General features: G+C 36.7%; 4 protein-coding genes and 1 pseudogene across 4 annotated transcripts; 2 read left to right on the plus strand and 3 right to left on the minus strand.

Moving 5' to 3' along the window:
- Positions 1 to 48: 48 nt before the first annotated feature.
- Positions 49 to 4,390, minus strand: LOC131796628 (uncharacterized; annotated as a pseudogene).
- Positions 4,391 to 5,699: 1,309 nt separating this feature from the next.
- Positions 5,700 to 16,080, minus strand: LOC131796646 (axin interactor, dorsalization-associated protein). Its single transcript, XM_059114238.2, has 10 exons — positions 15,889 to 16,080; positions 14,323 to 14,386; positions 13,562 to 13,624; positions 12,831 to 12,879; positions 12,193 to 12,259; positions 11,543 to 11,601; positions 10,835 to 10,966; positions 10,398 to 10,520; positions 9,419 to 9,536; positions 5,700 to 8,774 (listed from the first exon to the last, which is right to left on the minus strand). The coding sequence occupies exons 1-10, from the start codon at positions 15,993 to 15,995 to the stop codon at positions 8,678 to 8,680; spliced, it is 879 nt and encodes a 292-aa protein (XP_058970221.2). The 5' UTR covers positions 15,996 to 16,080; the 3' UTR covers positions 5,700 to 8,677.
- Positions 16,081 to 16,151: 71 nt separating this feature from the next.
- On the plus strand, positions 16,152 to 19,099 carry LOC131796641 (uncharacterized). The gene is made up of 2 exons (XM_059114234.2): positions 16,152 to 16,228; positions 17,220 to 19,099. The coding sequence occupies exon 2, from the start codon at positions 17,283 to 17,285 to the stop codon at positions 18,984 to 18,986; it is 1,704 nt and encodes a 567-aa protein (XP_058970217.2). The 5' UTR covers positions 16,152 to 16,228; positions 17,220 to 17,282; the 3' UTR covers positions 18,987 to 19,099.
- LOC136282284 (galactose mutarotase-like) lies at positions 19,093 to 23,857 on the minus strand. The gene is made up of 9 exons (XM_066169702.1): positions 23,420 to 23,857; positions 22,962 to 23,255; positions 22,269 to 22,315; positions 21,520 to 21,674; positions 21,179 to 21,391; positions 20,878 to 20,959; positions 20,570 to 20,705; positions 19,886 to 20,057; positions 19,093 to 19,700 (listed from the first exon to the last, which is right to left on the minus strand). Exons 2-9 carry the CDS (start codon positions 23,099 to 23,101, stop codon positions 19,614 to 19,616), a joined length of 1,032 nt encoding a protein of 343 aa, XP_066025799.1. The 5' UTR covers positions 23,102 to 23,255; positions 23,420 to 23,857; the 3' UTR covers positions 19,093 to 19,613.
- A 103-nt stretch (positions 23,858 to 23,960) lies between these two features.
- On the plus strand, positions 23,961 to 27,237 carry LOC136282285 (axin interactor, dorsalization-associated protein-like). Its single transcript, XM_066169704.1, has 6 exons — positions 23,961 to 24,098; positions 24,421 to 24,546; positions 25,061 to 25,119; positions 25,695 to 25,826; positions 26,141 to 26,263; positions 27,116 to 27,237. Exons 2-6 carry the CDS (start codon positions 24,530 to 24,532, stop codon positions 27,235 to 27,237), a joined length of 453 nt encoding a protein of 150 aa, XP_066025801.1. The 5' UTR covers positions 23,961 to 24,098; positions 24,421 to 24,529.
- The last annotated feature ends 231 nt before the right edge of the window (positions 27,238 to 27,468 follow it).

The raw sequence follows: 27,468 nt of genomic DNA on the forward strand, positions 1-27,468 counted from the left end.
GGAAAAGAGTTCCGCCTTCTGAAGAACAAGTTTGCTGGGCATATTTCTTTATTTTCCGTTCGTACTTTCCCCACTGACCTTTGTTGAAACCTGCAATTTGCGGCACGGAGTTGGTGAAGGTGAAAGTGGCAAGAGCACTTCCAGTGCTGTAACGTAAGATATCAACAGGAACGAGGTGGCCTCTCTCGTATCTACCCTGGATTGGTTGGTCCCGATACAATGCATTGCTTCCTTGATGAATCCCTGAACATGAGAGAGTTTTAAAGTACACTGATGTCACTCACTAGTCAAGAAATTTTGTTCTCGGATGATCCGCTAGTTAAATAAAGTTGTCACCCTCCCGATCTTAGTTACGAAATGTGTAAGTGAAAGAGCTCAGTTAAGTCAAAGAACTGATTTGCTCAACATGATTAAACTATCGATCATGCATGAATTTTCCCACAAGTTTCTCCTGTTTCCGTCCGTATGGTTGCTCCATTGTACTTGCAGTGTAATACCGTCGCATGTTTTGCGTGTACCGTTGCCCTAATATGGTAAAATGGGGTGATAGAATAATGATGCATAATATAAATGTATATCTAGCTAATATCTAGCTATCTATTGTCTATCTATCTATGTCTATCTATCTATCTATGTCTATCTATCTATCTATGTCTATCTATCTGTATAAAAACATACATGTATATATATTTATATACGCCCTTATATACATATATCAGTGTCTTATTCGTGTCTCTCTTTGATGAGAAAACAAAGATGTATATATATATTTCATGTATATTTTCAAATTGCAACGTTTTTGAAAACGGTTGTTTATTTTATATCTATCTTTCTATCTATCTATCAATCTATCTATATATATATATATATATCTATCTATATTTATACATATATGTATATATTTCCTAGTGTTTGAACTTTAAGTTGACGATCTCTCTCTATATATATCTACTTCTCTATATATATCTGTATCTCTATATGTAGCGTAACTTAAAGTTCAAACACTAGGAAATATATACATATATGTGCAATATGCATGTATGTATATATATATATATATATATATATATATATATAAAGTGTAAAATTTTGACTTACGTAAAACAGTGCTCAATACATAGAAGTAGAGCTACGTATTTATTGTGGGAGGAAAAAGACAAATAAACTACCAGTTCATCCCTACCGACCTGTTTCGTGGTTGCCCACTCATCAGGGGATTTCCCACTTACATCCCCTGATGATATATATATATAAGTAAGTCCGATGTATGTTTCAGTGATGCGGAGCGGCTTGGTCGAAGGATGCTTTGTAAGATGAAAGGGACGACAGTCTTTTGTTGATGCTGGCCGGTATGTTCTTTGTGGTGGATGGTGGGTGGTAGCTCTCGCGGTGGACTGTCGTCTCTTTCATCTGACAAAGCATCCTCCGCCATACCAAAAAGCACTCGACGAATGCGGACACCGATACACTCTACTACTCACCACCCACGACTAACAACCGAAAAAACAGACAACAGAACAACATTCTCTGGTACAACCCCCCATTCAGCAAAAACGTCAGCACCTATATCGGACACAGATTCCTTGCCCTAGTAGACAGGCACCTCCCGAAAGACCACATGGCATAGGGTAAAATATAAATGGACTGGACTATTTTTTGGACCATTTTTTTGGACACCATTAATACTTAGGGAGGGGTGGGATGAAGTCTATCAGTACTGAAGGAGGGGTGGGAGGCAGAGTGTTATTACCCAGGGAGGGGCGAGAGACGGACTATTACTACGCAGGTAGGGGTGGGAGGTGGTTGTAATAGTAAACACTACTGGTTAATGGAGAGTTAATGGAGGGGTAATCTAAACGATGAAGGCACTAGACAGGAGTGTCGAAACGTTGGGTCTATAAATTGTAACGTCTTCGGTTACATTCATTAAATCTGCAAACCAGAGTAGCATCAAACCATGACCAAGATCGAGTAAAAGCTCCATTAACCAGTAGTGTTTACTATTACAACCACCCCCCACCCATCCCTGAGGCCGAACGGCTGAAACGTCGTGTATTAAACTCGTCTAGAACAGTCAAGAGTTGACCTCTTCGTTACGTCCTTATGGTACACTTAACTATAAATTCACGTCGAGACATTGTATCCTGTAGATCCTCTTACTGGGAGTTCATCGTTAGGTATACCAATTCTGCGCTGCTTATATATATATATATATATATGTATGTATGTATGTATGTATGTATGTATGTATGTATGTATGTAGGTATATATTTCCAAGTGTTTGAACTTTAAATTTACGAAATATTCACATAACCTCATCTCAGCATTTTATCGATGGCATAAGGAGTGCGTGAAAGACCAAAACAACATGAACGAACGGACGTTGTAGCAGTGGAATGAGAAACGATTTTATTTTTTCCTAAATTTCTTCATCAAAAAAGTAAATTATAACAGTAACACTAATTAACTTACCTGGCGTCTGATTCGGTTGCCATGGGTCACCTGCAGGTCTTGGTACTTGGGTTGCCGTGGCTTGTTCGGAGGTAATCTTGTAGAGTGAGTAACGTGCAATTCCCAAATTATTATCGTGGAGAGTGGCATAATACTCGCCTTGGCAGAGGGGAAGGGTGACACCTTGCTGCTCATGAAAGATTGGTCTCTCATTATGCAACGAGAATGTGTTAAGATTGCATGCTGATAACTTGCGACGTACTGGTTGTTCATTCAGGTGTTTTCCTTGCTCATCGTAATCTTTGACAAAAGAAAAGGTTGTCTATTTATTCATATTATCATAAATTTCTCAAAATCATGCTAGATGCTTATCCTTCATAGAGCTTCTTCATTCGGATGAAGATGACGACTATCTCCTTAGGGATCCGTGTGTTATTCCTCCATCGATTCTCATTCAAGGGTAATGATAAAAGTTAATATTTAAATCTTTGATAAATCAGTATTTTTTAATTGTTTTTTCTGAGCAAAATTAGACCTCGAGTAAGAATATCTGTCTTTCTGTAAAATACTCTTGAAAGAAATGCAGTAGAGGATCATTTATAATTTTCATGTTAGCTCTATGATCTCTACAACAAGTGAGTTTTCGTATAACGAATCAATCAACCGGTCATTTGTCATTTATCGCCTGGCAAAGAGGAGGGTAGGGGGAGGGAGGGGGGGTAGTGTAGTATTCTAATGATCCCCACTCATTTACAATCAATTTCCTATTGTTCTCCTTTTGTACTCTGTAAGTAACGACTGATCCCCCTTTCATTCTCCTGAAAACCATGTGAACCCTCCTCCCCCCAAAAAATATTACTTTGGCTCCAAAATCCCTCTTCCATCCCTCATTCCCTCCTCCCCTCCCCCCCATGCGATAAATGTTGGTTGGTCCCTAATGCAGAATTAATGATGTATTGTTACGGTTAGGAGAAATTTGAAAACATCTTTGAAACACGTTTAATCGGCCATGAAGACCAAGATTGAAAAATGACCGTAAAGTTTTAGGAAGGAAGCTCTCTCTTTCTTTCAATTCTTTGGAGGACTGAGTTGCGTCTTTGAAGACTAGCGTAACCTTCCACAGTTTAGTCAACGTTTATCTAACTTTCGCTAAGTAATCTGCCATCCTCACAAAATTAATTAAAAAAGATGAAAACTCGAGACAAAAGTCAGTTTTCAATTACGCTTTGCTCGGCCATCGAGCGTACACCAAATTTCTCAGTTTTTCTTTTCTCCTAAAGATGCAACGATTTGCTTGTAATAACTAAAAAATTCTCGAAGAAAAAACTTCCGCCAAACTGAAATTGAAGTCCATCATAAGTTCTTTTGTTCTACTGTAAATTGTTTTTAGCAAGTAACAGATACTGTTACTCAAAGTTTCATTTTGTCTATACATGGTTCAAAATTTATCCATCAAACATCAATATGTGGAGGTTTAAGTTTAGATCTATTATCGGAATCGAATTAACAACCCACACAGAATCCACCGCTTGAATAGGCTTGCTCTATGTTTGCAAAAATGTAAAAGTAACCAGCGACCTTTAATGTGTGTCTAATAAAGAACTGTAGCGTTTGAAACTGAGAAAAAAATTCCGCGTAGAATAAGTTCTAAGGGTGCCTCAGACAAACTTTGCCCGCTCGCTCGCGTTTGAGTCATGATAGTCCCAGAGCGCTTATTCGGGAGCAACGCTTAATCCAATGAACACAGTTTACGTGTGCGAAAGGGATTGGAAATAAAGGGAACGCTTTTTTACCTTTTCCTGAGGTTTTTGTCACATTCGTTGCGGCCCATGTAAAAGTGGTTAGCTGAACTGCCACAAGCAACACCAAGGTGAAAACAAAACCAAGAAAGTTCATCTTCACCGTATCGTCACAAAGGGGTACAACTATCCAAGCTTATCTCGACTGCTGTTGTGATCTCTTCACTATGTTCTGTTCTTCTCGGCTTTTAAGATTTTGTGATAGAATACATTACATAATCTATTTCGCCTCAGTTACAACAGAGGAATTCATGAAATCTTAATGGATCTCATGGTTCACTTTGTCTCAATTTTTTTTTGACATCCCATCTTGTCATCGTATAGAAAAAGTCTTTCTTTAAGGCTAAAAGGACTAGTTGAAACAAAAGATGTGAATACCTACAGGAAATAAAGTAGAGCTTTTAAAGTATCTTATTACATTTAGTCTGATTGAATAACCAGTTGATTTCGACTTTATTGCTGTGACCTTGGAAATTTTTTGTCCTAGTCAACCTGTTAGTTAATAAATACCTGTAAGGGAAATATTTTACAAAAATGTTTTAGCTTCTTCCCGTGAAAAAATTAGCAACCGAACATTTTCAGCCGACAAATAGGCCACTAAGTAATATGTTTTCATCCGAAATAGGGAGCTCTTGAACACTATATCCTTACTCCAACTACTTACAAAAAGCCTTACATATTTTCTGAATCTTAAATACCTCACGATTAAGGAATCAACGTATCTAAATCAAGGATTTTGTTGTTAGGTACTTTGTTGCTCATTTCGAATGTCTCGTGAGATTGTTTTGGTGAGCGTTCAAAAAATATGTTTACTCTGCCACAGTTAGCTGTCCCATACGGCCAAATATGCTTAAGATAGGGTATTTAAGAGCGTGTACCCAGGGTTGAATTATTAGAAGAGAGACAGAGTCTCATAGAGTGAAATGAACCTCCTGAAAAGACTTCTGGTGCCTCCGTTTACGTGAGTTGCTCAAGCTAGTTAACCTAAACAGTCCAACACTCCGTTGGCGATGATTGACCCCCCCCCTCCCCTTCCGTTCCACCTGAAAACCATATGACCCAAACTCTTTTCACCCCAAAATCTTTGGTCCAAATCTTGACTACGTCATCTGCCATCCTCGCAAAAACCACCTAGGAATTCATGGCATCTTAATAGATCTCATGATTCACTTCCTCTCAATTTCTTTTGATATCCCATGTTGTCATGGTAAAGCTGAAAGGACTGCTTGAAACAAAAGATGTGCATTAAGGTAGTAGGGAAGATATCTTATGGCATCTTATTACACTCAGTCTAATTGAATAACCAATTGACTTCGACTGTGATGCTGGTGACCTTAGCAATTTTTTACCTTTATTAACCTGTAAATTGATAAATATCTTTCGTGGAAAGTTTTATACAAAGATGCTTCATTCTCTTTTATTTTCAATTGAAAAAGCAATCTACGTATTTCCTCAAACCCTCAAAAAGTGATTCCTTAAAACCTGTCACTGAGATATTCAATTTGTTAACAATTAATGAAGAAACGGTACTCGATTTTGTCATGATGGAAATTTAGGGCTAACAAGATTGCGTTAATGGTGGTTATTAAATTCTAAAACCTCATGTGCACGTTTTGTGGCTTTAAATGGTTGAAAAGAGAAATTGCAATGTTCCTTGAAAGACCTTTCTGATCAATTTGATACGATTGAAGAAAGTTTTCACAGAGGAATCTCTATCAGATAAAAGCTAATCGATAGGACTCGTTGATGAAAAACGAATTTTGCCTTAAGTCCTGACTAACACCCCAAGAACTTAGACTCTGTCTTTTTGGTCTTGTCCTTTAGTAATTGCCAAGCATACAATGTTATCAAAGGACGAAAACTGAATCAGTTGCAGGCGTAAGCTAAATGAAAAGTTTGACAAACAGAATGACCAGTCTAGGAGTGATTCTCACTTTCTAACTTTTATTTTTCAATCGAGTGCTCTTTGATTGCGTGTCGTTAAAGCAAAACAAAAGGAATCACAACAATCAATCAGAAGAAAGGAAAAGATCTTTACAAGCCGCTGCGAACTCGAGGTAAAAACAACCAAACTGCCTAAAGCGCGGGAAAACGCGGGCGGCCAAGTCATGATTGGTGTTACTTTTGCATCTCATTGGTTGAAAAAGTGACACGAGCCTTCTGGACCAATTACAGAACGAAGTAGAGTTAAACCGATGCAATCTTGGATTACTTTCGACTCTCAATCGAAAATGTCTCTAATGATAATGATAAGAACCCTAATTATGATATACGATGAAAAGAGCTCTTCCAACAAATAAACTTTCCTAACTAAATACATCGACATCTACAATTATAGATTTCAACTACAATTTTTAAAATAAATCGATCTACTAAATAGTTTCTAAATCTAAGTTACGTTTAAGATAATAAGGAAATATACGTGATTTTTACCGTTTTTCTCTGACATTCACTACCAAATAAATTGCCCTTAAAATGTTAAAAACATTAAAACATTTCCTTTTCCAATGTCGAACAAGACGTTTCTTCCCAAACTAAGAACTTGCGCTATATTTTAACGGTGTAAAAACTTGTAACTAATTCACGTTGAAGTACCAGCCTGTGAGAAGCAAAGGATTTGTTTCGTCAATTTCTAGCTTATAATATGTTCCACTTACTTAGCACATCAGTCTCTTATGAAACCTATAATAATAATTTTGACATTCTAGGTCTAGGGAGAAATGAATATTGAACCCTCTTCTCTAATAATTCATAATCCTTCACAGGACGAAATTGCAAGAATCCGTAAACGGAAACGTGGCAGAAACATGTTAAACCGTTCCGGAAACAAGACGGATAACCTGTGTTTCCGTTACCGGTTTCGTGACGTTTTCTCGCGTTTCCGTTGTTGCGTATACAACGGAACCGGACCACTTTTACGTAAACATAACGGAAACATGGAGTTGCATGTTTCCGCCACGTTTCCGTTTACGGATTCTTGCAATTTCGTCCTGTGCTTGTGGAATTCGCTGTTTTCAAACTAAGTTTGCTTTTTATCTCGCAAAGACTTTGATATAAGGGCAAATTCAATTCTTCTGGCGAACACTGTAAAACTAACATATTTCTTTAAAATAGCTACATATAACTAGTTCCCACGATACAAAAACTCATTACAGAGCCAGCGGATTTTAAAGAAATATGTTGATAAGCGCTAACCCAAAGTTAAATTTTAATCTAGGTTTCTTTATTCCTTTATTCAGAAGCCTTTTTAGGATAATTTTCTGTGTTCTTATAAGAGCATCAAAGAGCCATATTCTAGACAAAAAGGAATTCGACTGAATTTTCTTCTAAAGCTTTCAGATCTAAATCAGGTTTGACGCTAACCCGGGGTTATCTTAACCCAGCTTTAAACAACCCGGCCTTGGCGAACACTGTAAAACTAATACATTTCTTTAGAATTCGCTGGCAGGTAATGATTTTTTGTATCGTGGTAAACTAGTTATATTTTAGTGTTGTAATTAATTATGATACTGATACACCGTAATACAAATGGTACGCAATTTCCAAGACAAGGAGTATTTTAAATCCCTCATCGATAGATACTTGAAACAAATATCAATTTTTGCTTCAGTAGCTCACAGCCACTTTGAAAATAATTCTCTGCGAAAATGCGTTATCAATGAAAGAAAAAAAAACCCTACTCACACTTTGTAATAAAAAATAGCTTGATTCCTTCCCCTTGTAAAAACTCTTGGATAGTTTTGGTTAGCATCAGGATTGCGCTTAAAAAATTTTAATAGTATATGTGTATGATTCAGTAGAAAGATATTGAATCCTTTGACTCCTTGCTCGTGTTTCAACAAATGAAATAAATCATCTTTGTCTAGCCCACGAGCAGGTCGTCATTGTTAGGGCTTTGGCACAAGCGTTCGTCACCCGTTTGAGGCCCAAAGTAAGGCGAGAAGTCGGCAAGAGGTCTGGTACGAGGTATTATGAGTGCCAGACCCCTTGCAGACTCCTCCCTGGCTCGCTTTTCTCAACGCTTCAATACTTCACGCGGGCAAAAAAATGCTTGTGCTTAAGCGCCAATAAATATATTTGATTAGACGTTTTGGTGTGTAGTATCACAGAGTATTTTACGAGTTATGCCGTATTTTATCGAGCCCGTAGGGTGAGTTAAATCCCAAACCACGAGTAACGATACTCAGCGATACAACACACCAAAACGCCTAATAAGTTATTTATTATTCAACTGCTTTTTGTTCTGCCAAGTTTTTCTGCTCATTTCTTATATGGCGGGAAAAGCAAAGTGAATAGAGAAGCGTCTTTTTGCAGTACAAAATAACCAACTGTCCAAATGACCGTACAATATCGCAAGATATTTGTACTTTACTTTGTGCTGTTGGATAATAATAAGGGCTTACTCGCATGCTATCTATTGTCTGATATCAGTCATCAAGGACATTGAGTGTTAGGTGAAGATAAAGCGGTTTTTGTGTATATAGATTTAACCTCTTGCGATTAAAATCCGTTGGTTTCTGATAGCTGAAAAAAAAAAGGAACCCTGCAGTTTAAGACCGTGAAAAAGCAGTATCAGGATAACAATAACAGCAGACGGACACACAACATTTAGACAGACAGACATTAAGATAGTCAGAAAGTCAATCAAATAAACATGGCGAAAATCAGTTGGTCAGAAAGATAGACATTCAGATAAAGAGGAAATCATTGACCGTCAGGTAGTCAGAAAGTCAGAGGGACAAGGCAGTCAGACAGACAAGCTGACAGGCAGACAGACTGACAGACAGACAGACAGTTACACAGTCAATAAAAGGTAAGCGCCGGGTTTTCAATGAAAGCCAGTTACCCTCGATCTACCGCCGCCTTAATCAGACCTCTCACCGCTCTCGTGTTTGAGTTTTGGTGTACGCCCACTTTTCCGGGCTCAGCCGCCTCTTCAGGCACCGTCGGCAGCCACTTATGGCAAACGCTATTGAAATCCCTGTCAGTGTCCAGTCCAAGAACATAAGACAGTATTCCGGAATTAGGCTCTGACCCAGAATCTTTTAATACGACCTCAAGGCCACCGCTTATGTCTGTACAAACACTTTAGTCAACTTTGATTGCTAAGATTGCTTATACCATGAAAGCGTCCCTGATGCAGTTAACAAATAGTCGTATTTACTTACAGTTCGATACAGGCAGGACCAGGTTTAAACTCGTCCTGTTCCATGAAAGCAAAGCACCTTGTGCTCACAATATCCTTTTTCGGTTTGTAATGTTTAAACTCGAAGAATATTGCGGTACCTGTATTGTGAAAACAACGAGGAGTCTTAACACGTTTTAACTGCCCAGTAACTAACAAGTGATTCTCTGTTCTGGTCACTGTACATTTTAACTTGAAAAAATTTTAGGAGAATTATGGCTTTATTAAGGCCTATTTACACGGCACGACTTTGTCGCATGCGACAAGCTTACGACAGGCCTACGACATGACTTAAGAGTCGTAAGCGAGTTGTAGGTTTGATTTACACGAAACAATTAGTGTCGTAAGCTTGTCGTAAGCTTGTCGCATGCGACAAAGTCGTACCGTGTAAATAGGCCCTTAGAAGGTAACATCTTCCTCCTGAGAACTTTGTTTTATCACCTGCTCGATTGACATGGCAAGGAGAAGTTTTACATTATTTTTTAACTTCCAGGAAGTTAGAACAGATAAGGCTGGATTTGTCAGAATAAACCAAACATGTACAGAGTGTGAACCATGTAAGACAAATTGAAGGGATGTACGGAAAAAGCTCCTTATTGTGACTTCTGATTGACTACACCATTTTCCTTTCAAATTTCCCTGTGTTCCCTTGTGAAACAGTGGGGAGAAGAAGATGCTGCATCACAGCCTTTTTTCTGTGTTCCCTTTCAATACTGACCATTCAAAAAAAAAAATTTGGTCAGAACAGAGCTTTTAATTTCAAATCAACAAACTATACTGGCTTGGTACTCAGTGAATTTGTTAGAAATGAATCAAACTTCCTCTTCTGAAATCTTATTTAGCTGTGATTGGTGGAATTCTCTCCCTTTTTTTTAAGAGTTATCCCTTTGACAATGTTTTTTTTTGACAAAGAGCCCAACAGACACATGGAATTCCAAAATAAAAAATACAACAACTCTAACCTCTTGGAAGTTTCTCTATAGGCTTTTGAATTTCTACATCAGTATCAAAGTTGATAAACTTTCCATTAACTCTGTTTGAAGTGGGTGTATCTTGAGCTGGGGTTACATTCACACCATTGGCATCTGTAGAGAGAAAACACTCAATAGTTCAATATAAATTTGCTGCAGTTATTTGTTAGCTCTTTACACCCTAAATATCAGTATGCATATTCTCCATACTGTTCTCCTTACATTTCCTAAGGTGCTGGTAAGGAGAATGTACCTAACAATCAAGAACTTCTTTTGTTGGTGATCATTTACTTTATTCTTGTGACCCTATGTGTGTTTTAGGGATGAAATTGAGAGGAGAAATTACATGCTCATGGTGACTCTTAGGGGTTAAAGGAATTAGTTAACATCCCCTCCACCTTGGCATTATAATAATCATTGATCGTTACCTTTCACAGAAACAGTAAAAAATGGATTAATGTACACATGGGCATCCTTCAGTCCAATCTGGTTGATTCGTACAACAAGTCGATGATATCCTTCTTGGAATGGGATACGCGGCAACAAAGACCCTCCTTCAGCTTAAAAAACAAGAAAAAAGATGAACATCATTATATGACAGAGCAAAAATACAACAAAAATGAACAAATGTATGACATATGTAAGATTAATATCTGAAAAAGGGTTGTGGTTGTTTAACATGCTAAATACATGACCAGATTATTTCAACTGAGTACTGTTACTGATAGTTCTCTTCTGTAAGTTTCTAGAACTCTTTCATAAATGGTGTGCCACACTGCTGTTTTTATTGCATTTCTGTAAACTAGCCTTTTCAATCAGTTGGTATAAGCATGTTTTAAAAACAATTGCAATATCAGGAATTTTCATTCAATCAAAAGCACATTAATTTTCAAGGGCATAGAAGAGTATTAATCATGCCCAACTCTAATTTTGAGGTAACTATCGCCCTATCTGAAAATGGGATCCTGGGCAGTATAAGTAATCTGTGTCACACATTGAACTGTATGATTACTGATAGAAAAGACACCAGACATAATGATGTTCTATGACAGAGTACACTGGTGTACTCAAGTAATAACTTGAATGCCTATAAGATCTTAAAGTGTGTTCATGCATTAAAAAAGGAAAGAACTCACCAACTGAAGAAACATGCTCAGTTCCATTTTCATCTCCATATTCTGTTACATCAGTATCACTAACAAAAACAGAAAAAAAAGTTGTAGGCTTTCCATCCTTCAGACAGCAGTAATGTTTGAGAGACAATTTACATCAGAAACCAAAAGATGACCCTGAATGAAGAAAGAACCAAGGAAAGGTTCAACTTGCCAATGATCTGGACAGGACCCATCAAGTCACATGTCACTGAAGACCTGATCAATTTGGTGATCTTTATTTTAGAAGAGGCAAAAGTTTAATTGGCCATTTTACAGTAATGCATTTAGTTGCCAAGCCTTTGATTCGGAGTGAGGCTGAAAGTGACCTTGTTGTGATAGAGACCAGTATCTAAGTAGCATGATAACAAAGTAATTTACAAAGCAGCAATGTTTGTATCATAACAAGGTCACCCTTAGCCTCACTCCTGTTCAAAGGCTTGGCAACCAAGCATGCAACTGCAAAATGGACTATAAAAAATTTCCTTCCTGTATGTGTGGTGCCAAAAATTTGATGAGCTAACCAAGATCATCTATTCAATCAGCTTGAAATTTTTAATTTTATTCCTTGCTGGCCCCACCAGTTATAAAAATAACAACCTAAAACTTACTTATTGATCTAAATTATGACTAACCTTGTTTTAGGCTCTTCGATCCTGACTGGAAAAGGACCATTCCAACCTACATTTAAGTTTCTCAACACTGTGCAAAAAGAGTTGATAATGGTAATCTGCAGTTAAAACTGTTGTAAAATAAGAAATATTTTCAAAAGACAAACCAGTTAATAGAAATATTGTGATGAAGCTGGCTTAGGAATAGCTAGGAATATCATTGGGACAATTTTTGTTGCGCTGAAAGTTGAGAGGTTGTTATAAGAATATTGGAGGGCACTTAATCATTACACTACTGTCTCCCTCAAAGAGGTTGTATCAATTGTTTCTAAATATGAATATGTCTGGAGTTATCAGGTACTCAGGCCATTACAAGCCATTTTACAGTTGTTTATGTTAGTTGCTGAGCCTTTGATCTAAAGTGAGGCTGAAGGTGACCTTGTTGTGATAGAGACCAGTATCTAGTTAGCAACTGATAACAAAGTAATTTACATTTAAAAAGCAGCAATGAATGTGTCATAACAAGGTCACACTTACTGCCTCACTCCTGTTTGAAGGCTAATGGCAACCTAGCACTCAACTGTAAAATGGATTATTGAAACATATACTGTACAATTATGCAGGGAGCAATGACAGCATAGTAACAAACAATGCACACTCACCTTCACCAACTTTCTTGATATCATCAAATGAGATCTCATCATCTCTAGCCTTATTGTAAATCAAAATAAAAAGTAATAATAGACAATTAAGAAGATGAATTTTAAACATTTCAAGACTACATCAATTATTGATTAAAATTAACCAGTTGATTTACTTTCAAATTTTAGTGTATATGATTATAATAATCATGCATTGTCATTAAATTTTCAACTCTGGTTATTGAATTTCTAATGCTCTGATTGGCTCATTTAACTCCAGTAAAATGGAACTCATATACCCAATCACCTTACATAGAAACTAATACACACAAGTATTTCTTAATCTTAGCATTAAAACAAATTCATTAAGCTCCCACAGCTAGTGTTCATAATAAAACAATTATTCTATTCGTGCTTGTTGGAAACAAGATTTACTATTCACCATTTAATATCCAACAGCACTCATGGAATAATTGTTAAGTATTAAGCTTATTATAGTAAATGTGTTTCAAAGATATGGTGCCAAGGTTATGCTAAATTGATGCACTATTGATGAGCAATCTCCTTCCTAAATAATAGAAACTGAGGGTGTCTTATAAAACTGATACACAAAATTGCACACTCTCTTCTCAGTAACCATTTACAGTACATAACAGAACTCATGGTCTAAATGAATTTCACCGAAATTTTTCCTCATGCAAGAAAAAACCTCGTAATATTATCAAACCAAACATGATCACAGTCAAATTCACCTGAGTGGATAGTAATATTTTGCTTCTCTTCTCAAAACAGGCTGACATTTTAAGCATCAGTTTCTATAGAACAAACATTACATTTACTTTGTTATCAATAAAAATTAAAGTAAAAATCATGTAAATGGCTAATGTCTATCTTTAATTCTTGAGCAGTAAATGGAGCAAATGGACCAAATCTACTTGGCCCTCAATCTGCAAATGTTATTTTTCTGCAATGGTCAAACCCTTTCAAGTGTTTACATTCATTTGAAAGCACTGAAGTATGTCTAATAAAGGGGGTATGTTTCTAAAGGGTAATTTGGTGTAATATCAACTGAGTTGATAATGTAAATCAGCCAACGTAAAGAATTTGAAAAAGCTGACATTTTGAGCATTGGATGAAGGGCTCTGATGAAGGGCTAAGGCTTGAAATGTCAGCTTTTAAACTCTTTACTGTAGCCAATTTACATTTTTATCAACTCAGTTAATAGAACCAAATTAGACTGAATACTCTCACACTAATGCAGCACTACATTTTCCTTAGAAACTTACCCCTTTTACTTGTGTGTCTAATGAATAGATAGCCAAAAGAATCTCTCTACTTAATGAATGTATGAACTACATTAAATATTACTTAGTGGCATACGCAACTCAGTGTTTTGGCAATATGGCAAGTCAGGGGTGTGTCTGTTTCAAGATTGATGTGGTCAATTAATATATTTTACTTCAGACATTGATTTATACACAATAATGAAAGTTTTAACTCTGTCTCCACAAACCTTCTGTTCCTCTTGAAACATCTTGTTTCCCAGAGCACAATGTTTTTTCAAGTCTCTAGCGAGTCTAGACAAAACAACTTTCTTTATTAATCAGTGGTCATCTACAAGAATTTCATTAAGGAAGGTTAAAGATAGAGAAAAGCAAAAAGAATCAGATTCAAAAATTCTAAATAAGCTCATTAGTAAATATTGTGGGCAGATTATCAAGAAAAATTTTAATCCTTCAACTCTCAGAGTTGATTGACAAGTAACTTCTTCCAGTGTTTTTCTTTTCAGGCGGTAACCAACAAAATTTACTGCCTGTAGTATCTCTTATTACCATTTAAAATTGCTTGGAATTCTTGAAAATTCAACAGGTAAAAGGATTCCTTTAATGGTTTGAAAATTTATTTTATCTTTCATGCTTAAAATAAGAGAGAACACTGTTCTCCCTGTAATACATTCCATATATTACTCAGCAAACAGGTAATGACAATACTCAAACTTATCAGCTAGATGTTAATTCTTGATCTAATATTAAAATCTTGTAACTAACTTACAAGGAAATCTGTAGCAGTTAGAGGGGAGAATTAATAATCAGATCTTGGGAATTAAAGGGTTAATTTAATAAATGTCCACCAAATTATCATTTTTATCAAAAATTAATAGATAGGTATATCATATATAAACAGATTTAACAGTACATAGTCAGTGGCTAGTCATTTTAAATTCTCCCCAAGTGTAAAAAACAAAAAAAAATTTAAATTGTGAAAATTAAATATTAGGTGACATAGATTTGTATATGACTAAGGCAGGCCTGAGGCCATGCAAAAAAATTAATTAAAAATGACAAAAGAGAATGTTTACAAAGTATTTCAAGACAAAGACAATTGAAATTTATTTATAACAAAAATTCACCTGCTAGAGCAGTAAAATATGATTAAACTGGAGCAGAGCTTATTGCTTAAAATGAAACACTTACGTTTAATATACATATTATTAATATTCAAATTTGAACATTCTAAACATTTATCACCCTGAACATATCTAAAAAAGATTATTTCTACACAGACTCGCGCTGTTGCTACCGTATTTCTTTCGACAAGTTTATGTTAAACCATTCCTAGATAGCTGTTACCAATCTTCACAAGCTTATCATAATATACAGTCTAGGTTCTTTTTTAGTCGTGAAAAATATACACACAGTAAACTATGATCATCTTCTCTTGGGAAATTTCTTGGGTAGTTTCTACCATTTATACTGAAAATGGTTAAAAAAAGACTAAACCAGAATCTTAACTAAAAAATTAAAAAATGTTTTCTGAAAAAATTAAGCCACTTTCAAATTCTGAGGGCTTAAATTTATTCCGCAAACAAGAATCGAAACAGTACCGTTTCATGCAACACTAAATGACCTTAAATATTCTACCTATTCAGGCCAAAATCCACTAACGAAGCTAGCCATAAAGTAGCTTAGATAGGCGTCGTTGCTTCCTATGAGATCGCAGTGAATTACGGAGCAAAATGTGTGTACTGCATATAAAAGAGGAAAGCAAATAAAACAGACATATCGTTCTTATGTGGTACCTTGAATACTCCTCGGCGGCTTCCACCAGCTGGCCCCAAGAATCAAAATCCTTTCCTTTCTCAAAAGAGACGTACCACTGGTTTATTGTTCTGGACTTTTCAGTCATACTTTCGTCTAGGTAGTTTGCAGATCCATTTTTTTGCAGGTGATTTTTAGATATTGGCCATCAAGCGCAAGAGACTGTCAGCAAATGTACATGATTCGTTACATGACGTAACTTCCGAACACTTTTGTACCGCGGGCGCTATTAGTTTGCCTGTCTCACGAAACACGCACGCGGACGAAATAATTATACTTCAACATGAAGGAGGAATTCTAGATACTTTGGACAAATGTTTTGTAAGTATCTTTTGCAAACTAAATGTCGACCGCTCAAAGAATTCCATCTATTCTCTCTTTTTTCCATCGAATTGTATGTTAAAATAATTCAGCTTTTTAGTCTGAACTGAAAATTGGTCAAGTACGGTTTTTTTGCGACTCGATCTCAGGCATTTTTTTTTACCATGGTGCATGGGAACTTTACTAATAATATTTGTGTTGTTTTGAGAAAACACCCTTTCCCTCCCACCCCACCCCAACGAGTATAATGCTTTGGTTTTCGTGTCTTCACCCTCTCAGTTGAGATAAACCCCCTTCCCCCCCTCTTCACTTCCTCTCAGTACCTCGAAAAATACTATCTCAACTCCATTCAGTCCTTTGAAACCTCTGGCTTTAAAATATTGTCTGCTCCTAATCCCTTAACCCCTACATGTGACTGGCTTCCAATTTCTCCTTACATTATCTTCCTTGAAGCAAACGTAAAGGTCAAGAGAGTCAAGGAAATGATCACAAATTTAAGAAACGCCTGATTGTCAAACAGATTTTCATTAAATTTTCCCTACCATAGGAAATGTAAAGAGAACAGTGACTTACTTCTAATTTCCCCTTACACTATCTTCCTTGAAGCAAATTTAAAAGTCACAAGAATAAAGAAAATGATCACCAATTTAAAGAGCTCCCAATCATAAAAAAACACATTCTGTCTGTACCATAGGAAATGTAAAGAGAATAGTGTGAAGAGAACAGTGTGACTGGCTTCTAATTTCTCCTTACATTATCTTCCTAGAAGCAGATGTAAAGGTTGTGAGAATAAAGGAAATGATAACCTGGTGAAGAAGCTCCTGATTGTAAAACAAATTCTCTTTGTCAGTACCATAAGAAATGTGAAGAGAACAGTTTGGGGAATATGAATACTTATGTTAGGGTGAAAAGGAGCCATAGGTCGAGGTTCTTGATAATAAACTAGTGTAACCATGTCTGATAGCATAATTTTTTCTTTTCATTCTCTTAGGTTCTTCTGTTGTGGTTAATGAGCTGCTCTCCATAATCAAGTTGAGACAAAAAAGGTCATATTATGAACCAATTTAATTCAATGGGTTTTATGAGAAAATTTCTTGTGCAAGTTAGACTTGTAGGACTTTCCAAGAATTGCTGTTCATCATTGCCTTTTATACAAGCCAGGGGTTTAACAAAAAGTGTTCTTGCATCACCTGTTAAACCACAACAAAACTGGATCAGGTGTAAAAGGATAAGCCTTGGCTTACCATCAGTCCTATGCGCTTTCAAGTCTGTTTCTGTGAAGACCCTGGCTAAGGATATTTCAGCCGTCAAGTCTGCCAGTGAATATCTTTACTTGTATGACAGATTTAAGGACTCACCTGCCATGACTCAAATGAATCGCATAACAATTCTGCATCATTTGGCCAAGGTGGCTGCCAGTGGACCAAAGAAAAACTTCTTCTCTACAAGAAAAGTTCTAAATGATGAAATGGAAATTTTTATCACCTTGTTGAACAATATTGGAAATGATCTTGAGACATGCAAGACTCGTGATCTTGCGACTATTGTATGGTCATTAGGAAAACTAAGGGAGCATGATGCATGGTTTGTTACAGAATGCGAGAATGAAATACTTCGGCGAGATCAGACCTCATTTCGGACACCAGCAGTGTGTAAGATTCTTATTGGTTTTGCTTCACTTGACTTGAAAAGATCCAAGTTCTTTGGAATTGTTGAACAAAGAATTCTGGATGGGCAGCTTAAGATGGCGAAATTTGAAAATCGTGGACTGGCTGGTGTTCTGTGGTCTTTTACCAAAACTGGAAATGAGAGTAAAGAACTATTAGAAAAGTTCCAAGAAGAGATTTTGTTGAGAGGTGTGAGAGAATTTAGCAATGACCAGCTTGCTCAGTTTTTATGGTCATTCACCCAGAAAGGAATTGTACCATGTGATAAACTGTTTTCAATTACAGAAGAGGAAATTTTGCAAAGACCAGTTAGAGATCTCAGTGCTCATTGCCTCAGGATGCTGTTATGGTCCTTTGCAAGAGCTGGATTTGAAGGGAGAGAAGGGCATGATCTTTTTGCTAGTTTAAGTCCTGAATTAATACGGAGAGGTGTTCATGATTTTGATGCAGATGATCTCTCGATGTTAGCATGGGCATTTGCCAAAAGGTGCCCAGATGCCCTAGAGATCTTTGATGTCATAGAAGAAGAACTCTACTTAAGAGGTTTTGCAGAGTTTGGAAACCAAGAATTGTCATGTCTTTTATGGTCATTTGCAATGTCCGGTCATACAAGTACTGAGCTTTTTCTTAACAGCCAAAAGGTATTGATTTCAAGGGATTTAAGTATGCTAAAAGCTGAGCAGTTTACTCAGTTAGTTTGGGCATTTGGAAAATCAACACTTTTAAGATCAGAATTTTTAACTAAGGCAGTGAGTGACATATTATCACATGCTACTGTTTACTCTGATGAGGAACTGTGTATGATATTAAATGGATGTGTTCAGGTATCAGTAGATATCCAAGAGCCTCTTAAGCAGTTGAAAAGAGAAGTTTTGGATAGAAACATGCCTCAAAATAAACCTGAGCTCATTCCTCAATTGGCCTCAGGTTTCTCTACATGTAGCTATGAAGCAGCATCAGTATTTGATGCGATAGAGAAATCACTGCTCACTAACGGCCTTTCTATGTATACAGAGCAAGAACTGCAAGGTTTAAGTATGGCTTTTTCTATAATGGATAGAGAATTTCCCAAAGTAAAGCAAAAACTATAGGAAGGGGGGGGGGAAAGTTGATTGAGTGGAAAATATATAAAACAGCATTATCCATTAAAAAGATTAGTCATGCATTGTTGTATTTTTATTGAATAAAAATTTTTTGTTTAACAACATTGTAGATGAGTATTTAATACGTCTGCATCTGAATTGTGTTTTTGCTACCCACAATAACTCTTTACACACACTATGGACTTAGCACTTGTAAATACCTCAGTTTATCTATTAAGTATATTACTCTGATTTGGAAAAAAGCACTTGTGATTTTAAATTTTGACTTCCATTCTGCACTACCACAATAATAGGCCAATCAATTTCAAGCTTCAACATACCCCCTTACCCTGGCAACCCATGGGTATTTGACCCTCATCTGTGCCTGAAGGGTTGGGAATTTGACCTTGCCTGGAAGGGGGAGGGGTTTGGCTTCAAATTGACTGACCCATAATACACTGATGAATAACCAAGGACCTCTTGAAGAGGAAATAACAAATTTATGAACTTCACCTCTTAGAGTTAAGGTCCATTCTAATTTGAGCCTATCCCTTAGCTTCCTAAAGCTTTTGCCAATTATTTCAATACCCTACTCTAGATATTAATAGTGAATTGTTAATCTAATTATGACAGGGCTCACTGCTTGTCTTTGACATCAAATTTGTAGATAGTTTTCTGTTTGTAAGTTTCCCCTGGCCGAAGAACTGGACTTGGGAAGTTAGACTGTTGACCAAAAAATAAACATTCAAGCAAATGAAAACACATAAATTGTTATACTACTGAAATAATACAACTGAAATATCCCTCCATTACAGAAACACTTGAAGACTTTTCACGGGGACTTTATAGGCTTGAGGTTTGATGTTGGTTACAAATTACTATTGGATACAAACAAACATAAAACTAACTTGGTTAACAGCGTCAGGGTAATTCTGCGCCTCTAGGCAGAAGGCACCAAACTTATGGTAAAGAACACCTCCCTTGCCAGAGAATCCATCAAATCCATTGGCAGTGTAAAATTGAACTCCAGGCTGATCGGTGAACATTTTAAGAACACGCCCACTGCTTGGATGATACACTCTGCAAGATCATTACCATGGACTTGATTATTGGTATACTCCATGGTAAATTTAAAAGGTTTATTTAAATTTGTATTGCTGTCTTTGATATTCACCATGTTCAGTTTCTGATAATGTTTAATTCTCTCTTTGGAGGGAGCTCTCAAGCTGGTGAATTGCAGTGTTGCAGTCTTTGTAAAAAGGACCCCATAGCCATGCACAATCAGTGCTAACCTCAATTTACCCACAGTTCATGCTCTTTGTAGGGCTTTGTAATATGCTCAGTTGTGTAACTAATTGGACATATCGATCATGTGTGGGTGTCCATGATATTGCAGTGTCTGAATGTGTTGAATTGTCAATTTCTTGTGTACTGATGTGGTGTTTTTCAATATTTTTTTTGCAATGTTGTGGAATTCAGAACTCCCCAAAGTTCCTATCAGCTTTCTGAGGCTTCAAATTGACAGAAGCTCTGTCTAAATACGATAATTTAAATTAACTTATTTGTAGATAAATTAAATCTAATCTCCTTACTCAGCGCAGCATTCTTTTTTTCCTTTTAAACAGTAGTTGTGATCATAGCCATCTATTTTATGAATATCCTTTCCAATAGGTTTGGGTTTGGTGAAGTCAAAGGCATCATTTGGGCTTGACACAGAGCATTCCTCACCTAGAATATATAATAATCACTGTTAATTAAAGAGCACAGATGTAACAGAAGGAAAAAGATATACAAATTGAAAGATAACAGGCCTCTGTACTACAGCCTAAGAAGGGCCATATCTTTACATGGAAACTACACCATACATGTACACAAACTGAAAATTTTAGACGGTGTGTACCTGTGGGAATCTGCACATCATTTAGGGGCAGATAGTGCTTAGCATGGATCTGAGCTATGTGATCCAAAACATCATGGTCAATCTGACAAAGAACTTCAGACAATCAATAAAACAAGAATAATTTTACAATATCAAACAAATTTAACAAATTTGTGACTTAAGTATTGTTTAAAACTGTTTGGTCAAGAAAATCTTGATTTTTCAACAAATTCTCCTTGTCAACACCATTAAACATGTATACAGAACAGTGAGGAGAAAAAGCATACTAATGTTGGTGTATGAAGAGTTAAAAAGCTTGTACCTGACCAGCCAAGTTAAAGTAGCCATGGCTAGTGAGATTGATGATGGTGGGAGCCTTGGTTGTTGCTTTGTAGTTGAGTTTAACTTCATTGTGATCAGTAAGTGTGAATGTGAGTCTTACTGTTACATCTCCAGGAAAATTTTCATCCCCATCTGGACTTTGGTGAACAAACTTCACTTTGTTTTCTCCTTTTACTTCACTTTTCCAATTATGCTGATGAACACGAAAACAAAGACAACAATGACAGTCAGAGCAATTTTTAACTCACACAAACTAAAAGACTCTTGGGAGAAATACAGTTCTTTATCTATAAGCATCATCATATTTAGCACAAAGCAGACCTTGTTGAATCCAACCCATCCTCCATGTAGAGTATTTGGAGGATTATTGACGGCTAAATTGTATTCTTTGTTATCAAGGGTGAACTTTGCATTTGCAATCCTGTTTGCAACTCTTCCAACTGTAGCTCCGAGGTAATGAGGGTTACTCAGATAGTCTGAATAAAAAAGGAAATATGAATGATCGCAATTAAAGTTTCACAAACAAAATGTCCATTGCCATGCACAATCAGCAACACAATTGTTGACACATTATAGCCCAAACGCAATTAATTCTAGAAAAGTACACCTAAGAAGTTCAATTTAAACTCCATCAATAACTATTGCCAAAGTTGCCATAAAAAGCCAGTAGCTGATGGAAACCCCCCCCCCCCCCCTGCTATCAGAACATTTTATGCTTGGTTACTTTGTGAATTGTGATCAAAATTAGGAAATAATATTTTTTATTCTAACATCAAATTTCTATGGCTTAAAGAGTTACTCAAGTGTCCCAGAGTGCTAGATAGCATGTCTCAGAGAGTTTCAAATTTCAAATTTTTCCAGGGGAACAAGCCCACACACCCACTAGAAGGGTCAGTTACACACAGCCACGTGCTATGCTTGCTTTTACTTACACGCATAATTCAATTCAGCCACCTCCTCAGTTCAGCTCATCAGTGTATCTTTTACATTCTCATATGACAACCCTGTAAATTCTTACATAGACTTCTCAGTGATGGAGATTACAAAGATTAGATATTACAAGCACTTACCCTCCAACTTATCATAGCCCATAATGACATCATCCATTTTTCCATTCCTGATTGAGTTTAAAAAAAAAAAGTTGTAAGCTAGGGGTTTAAAACCATATTTCTTTATAAATAAGTGCCTAGGCCCTTATCTAAAAATTTAGCTTAATTCGAAAGAGGGCTAGCATCTAATTTCTACTTCTAAAATCTTCCCTGAATTAATCATTAATGTCACGAGAATGGAGGAAACGATCACCAACTCAAGAGGCTTTTGATTGTAAAACAAGTCTCCATGTCAGCACCTTAGGAAATGGTCCGTACGAAGAATATAAATACTGCTGTTTGGGTGTAAGGGGTTAAGCTAATTAGTTGATAATTACCCCCACTTTACTGAATAATAATTATATATAAAAGTAATGGTAAAAAAAGTGTTTGTAAGGTTAAGATAATGATAACGACAGTTGGTCGTACATTTGCGAAATGCTCGGCTGTCTGGTTGTACATTACAGGTAGTCGGATGCTGTGTCAAGCACCGGAAAACCTCGTAATAAAAGTCTGTCCATGAGTTGTGCAACGTGTACGAATAAAGTTTTATAGAATATTCTGTTTACTTTCTACCACTCACCCTCGATCCTTGCCACTAAATCAAAAGGCAAACAAACTCAATATGCAATATATAACGTATCACGAAAATTTCAAGAACAAACCCAAGTTTACCTATCAGGGCATCTTAATGCTACGAAAGTCGCTCCGAACGAGATCACTTCCAGTTCCAGTCCGTGTTTGTTTCTGATAGTGTATTTCCAAACATCCTCTCCTGATTCTGTTTGGCCAAAAACCTCCCTAGAGACCACCATTTTGAAACTACGATTCTAACCCGGACTGCGACTCAAAGGAAAGGCTGCCACAGACACCAAAAATATTCGATACCGTCGAACTCAACGTCGGAACTGAATTGAAAATATTGATTCCAGCAGGAAGTACAGATGCTACTCGTGGCAGCCTTATGACCTGTAGGGATGAGCCGGAAATAATGAATCGGGCAAGATTTCCTTACCACTTTTCTTTCCATTCTTCATTAAATATGAATACAGTTCTTCGATTGAAATAAACATTGATAACCATTTCTACAAAGGCTAATCGGGCTACACGAAAATCTTTCCAATATTCATTACCTTCGATACCAAGGTTGCAGATCTGTAGAATTCAGAGTTTACGAGAAGTATCCAACCCTCGTGCTACAGCACTCAGCCGCTCACTTCCGTTCCCGTGCGCGCTCGTGCCCTTTGTGGCTCCCTGAGCCTGCATTCTACTTATCATCACCTCGAGGCGAGGAAAGAGCAATCATGTTGATTAAGCGATCGATTGTTGCTGTAGAATTAATTCAAAGTGGTGTGACCGCGAGTGCCCTAATATAGGATGGTTTATACTATGATCAGTCTCTGTGGTAACCTTTGACTAAATTGCCCGTGTTTGATATAACGAAAGAGGATGAAACGACAAATAACAATCACAAGGCCATCGACAGAACGCCGTAACGACATAGAGCTCAGAGGCGCGCCATGCGAGGCGAAATTGCGCCTCGAAAAATTCTAAATGTCAAAAGACAACGGCGCTTCGGTCTCAGTGTATTTTCGATTTGCAAATTATACAAATGGATCATTGTATCGATCGCAGAGCGCTGTGAAATAACAGTTCACTCTCGGTGCCCGGGAATTCCTGGGAACAATTTTTCTCTCCCATGACTCAATGCGCGCGTGCTTTATCTTGAATTTTAGCGGGAAATCATATCGAAAATCTTGAGTTGCCACGGAACTATGCGTTGGGTCTTCATGCAAGGGATCTTACGAGAAGGTGAAGTTTATATTTCAAATTTTAAAGTTTAATGTTACAAGTTTCATTTATCAGGGGCAGGGAATTGCCTCAAAATTGCCTATGCGTGTTTATTTCTAATTGCCATAAAATTCAAGCAGAAACGTTTAGGAAATGCTTCTTATCTTTGTCAATCGGTAAATTTATTCGCTCTTGTCTCTCGGGATTGTTACCTTGGAGGTGCACAGCCGATAACTAATCTATCCAGACACTATTTACTTATTTAAGATACCATGTTGCTGTTGGCTCGTTCAGTAATGAATCACAGACAATTGTAATTGTGTCTGATGTTTTTACCACATAGTTGACGTCCTCTGTGATCTATTACTCAAGTATTACTGTACAGACCCACCACAACATAGAGTCTATTTATTTTAAAAAAGCAAAATGTTGTCTATGGTGACGTCACCTACATGCGTCTATCCTACAGGTAATACATAAGAACAGATAAAAATGTATGTAGGATTAAAATAGCAGATCCCCTGTAAGTCAAAATGCAATGAAAGCGCAAAAGTGACACTCTAGGTGCAGCCGAGTATTTCATTGATGTTCTTAATACATTTTGACGCGTTTTCTGATCTAATACTGAACAGAAAAACGCTAACTAGTAAACGCTAACTAACTAACGTTTTAATAACGTAGAATCTGTTAGTTACAATGGTTATAATATCTCTGTATCTGTTCACCACTACATGGTTTTTTTTTCTGATGTAAATTGTCTCTCAAACATTACTCTTTCTTCATTCAGGGTCATTTTTTGGTTTCTGATGTAAATTGTCTCTCAAACATTACTGCTATCTGAAGGATGGAAAGCCTACAACTTTTTTTTCTGTTCTGTATAGCCTCAAAAATTTTTAAAAGCTGACTGAAAATGCAAATTCCTACCTATTTAATTGTTCATTTAATTATTATTGAGTATATGATATTTTTATAAATTTTGTTAGTGATACTGATGTAACAGAATATGGAGATGAAAATGGAACTGAGCATGTTTCTTCAGTTGGTGAGTTCTTTCCTTTTTTAATGCATGAACACACTTTAAGATCTTATAGGCATTCAAGTTATTACTTGAGTACACCAGTGTACTCTGTCATAGAACATCACTATGTCTGGTGTCTTTTCTATCAGTAATCATACAGTTCAGTGTGTGACACAGATTACTTATACTGCCCAGGATCCCATTTTCAGATAGGGCGATAGTTACCTCAAAATTAGAGTTGGGCATGATCAATACTCTTCTATGCCCTTGAAAATTTATGTGCTTTTGATTGAATGAAAATTCCTGATATTGCAATTGTTTTTAAAACATGCTTATACCAACTGATTGAAAAGGCTAGTTTACAGAAATGCAATAAAAACAGCAGTGTAGCACACCATTTATGAAAGAGTTCTAGAAACTTACAGAAGAGAACTATCAGTAACAGTACTCAGTTGAAATAATCTGGTCATGTATTTAGCATGTTAAACAACCATAACCCTTTTTCAGATATTAATCTTACATATGTCATACATTTTTTGTTTTTGTTGTATTTTCTCTCTGTCATATAATGATGTTCATCTTTTTTCTTGTTTTTTAAGCTGAAGGAGGGTCTTTGTTGCCGCGTATCCCATTCGAAGAAGGATATCATCGACTTGTTGTAAGAATCAACCAGATTGGACTGAAGGATGCCCATGTGTACATTAATCCATTTTTTTCTGTTTCTGTGAAAGGTAATGATCAATGATTATTATAATGCCAAGGTGGAGGGGATGTTAACTAATTCCTTTAACCCCCTAAGAGTCACCATGAGCATGTAATTTCTCCTCTCAATTTCATCCCTAAAACACACATAGGGTCACAAGAATAAACAAAATGATCACCAACAAAAGAAGTTCTTGATTGTTAGTACATTCTCCTTACCAGCACCTTAGGAATGTAAGGAGAACAGTATGGAGAATGTGCATACTGATATTTAGGGTGTAAAGAGCTAACAAATAACTGCAGCAAAATTTATATTGAACTATTGAGTGTTTTCTCTCTACAGATGCCAATGGTGTGAATGTCACCCCAGCTCAAGATACACCCACTTCAAACAGAGTTAATGGAAAGTTTATCAACTTTGACACTGATGTAGAAATTCAAAAGCCTATAGAGAAACTTCCAAGAGGTTAGAGTTGTTGTATTTTTTATTTTGAAATCCCATGTGTCTATTTGGCTCTTTGTCAAAAAAAACATTGTAAAGGGAGAACTCTTAAAAAAAAAGGAGAGAATTCCACCAATCACAGCTAAATAAGATTTCAGAAGAGGAAGTGATTCATTTCTAACAAATTCAATGAGTACCAAGCCAGTACAGTTTGTTGATTTGAAATTAAAAGCTCTGTTCTGACCAAACTTTTTTTTTTGAATGGTCAGTATTGAAAGAAAAAAGGCTGTGATGCAGCATCTTCTTCTCCCCACTGTTTCACAAGGGAACACAGGGCAATTTGAAAGGAAAATTGTGTAGTCAATCAGAAGTCACAAATAAGGAGCTTTTTCCGTACATCCCTTCAATTTGTCTTACATGGTTCTCACTCTGTACATGTTTGATTTATTCTGACAAATCCAACCTTATCTGTTTTAAACTTCCCGGAAGTTAAAAAATAGTGTAAAACTTCTCCTTGCCATGTCATCGAGCAGGTGATAAAACAAAGTTCTCAGGAGGAAGATGTTACCCTCTAAGGGCCTATTTACACGGTACGACTTTGTCGCATGCGACAAGCTTACGACAGGCTTACGACACGAATTGTTTCGTGTAAATCAAACCTACAACTCGCTTACGACTCTTAAGTCATGTCGTAGGCCTGTCGTAAGCTAATGTTGCATACGACAAAGTCGTGCCGTGTAAATAGGCCTTAATAAAGCCAAAATTCTCCTGAAATTTTTTCAAGTTAAAATGTACAGTGACCACTAACAGAGAATCACTTGTTAGTTACTGGGCAGTTAAAACGTGTTAAGACTTCTCATTGTTTTCACAATACAGGTACCGCAATATTCTTCGAGTTTAAACATTACAAACCGAAAAAGGATATTGTGAGCACAAGGTGTTTTGCTTTCATGGAACAGGACGAGTTTAAACCTGGTCCTGCCTGTATCGAACTGTAAGTAAATACGACTATTTGTTAACTGCATCAGGGACGCTTTCATGATATAAGCAATCTTACCAATCAAAATTGACTAAAGTGTTTGTACAGACCTAAGCGGTGGCCTTGAGGTCATATTAAAAGGGTCTGGGTCAGAGCCTAATTCCGGAATACGGTCTTATGTTCTTGGGCTGGACACTGACAGGGATTTCAAAAGCATTTGCCATAAGCGGCTGCCGACGGTGCCTGAAGA

This window comes from Pocillopora verrucosa, chromosome 7, assembly GCF_036669915.1.
Source record: "Pocillopora verrucosa isolate sample1 chromosome 7, ASM3666991v2, whole genome shotgun sequence".
In the NCBI taxonomy this organism is placed as follows: Eukaryota; Metazoa; Cnidaria; class Anthozoa; order Scleractinia; family Pocilloporidae; genus Pocillopora; species Pocillopora verrucosa.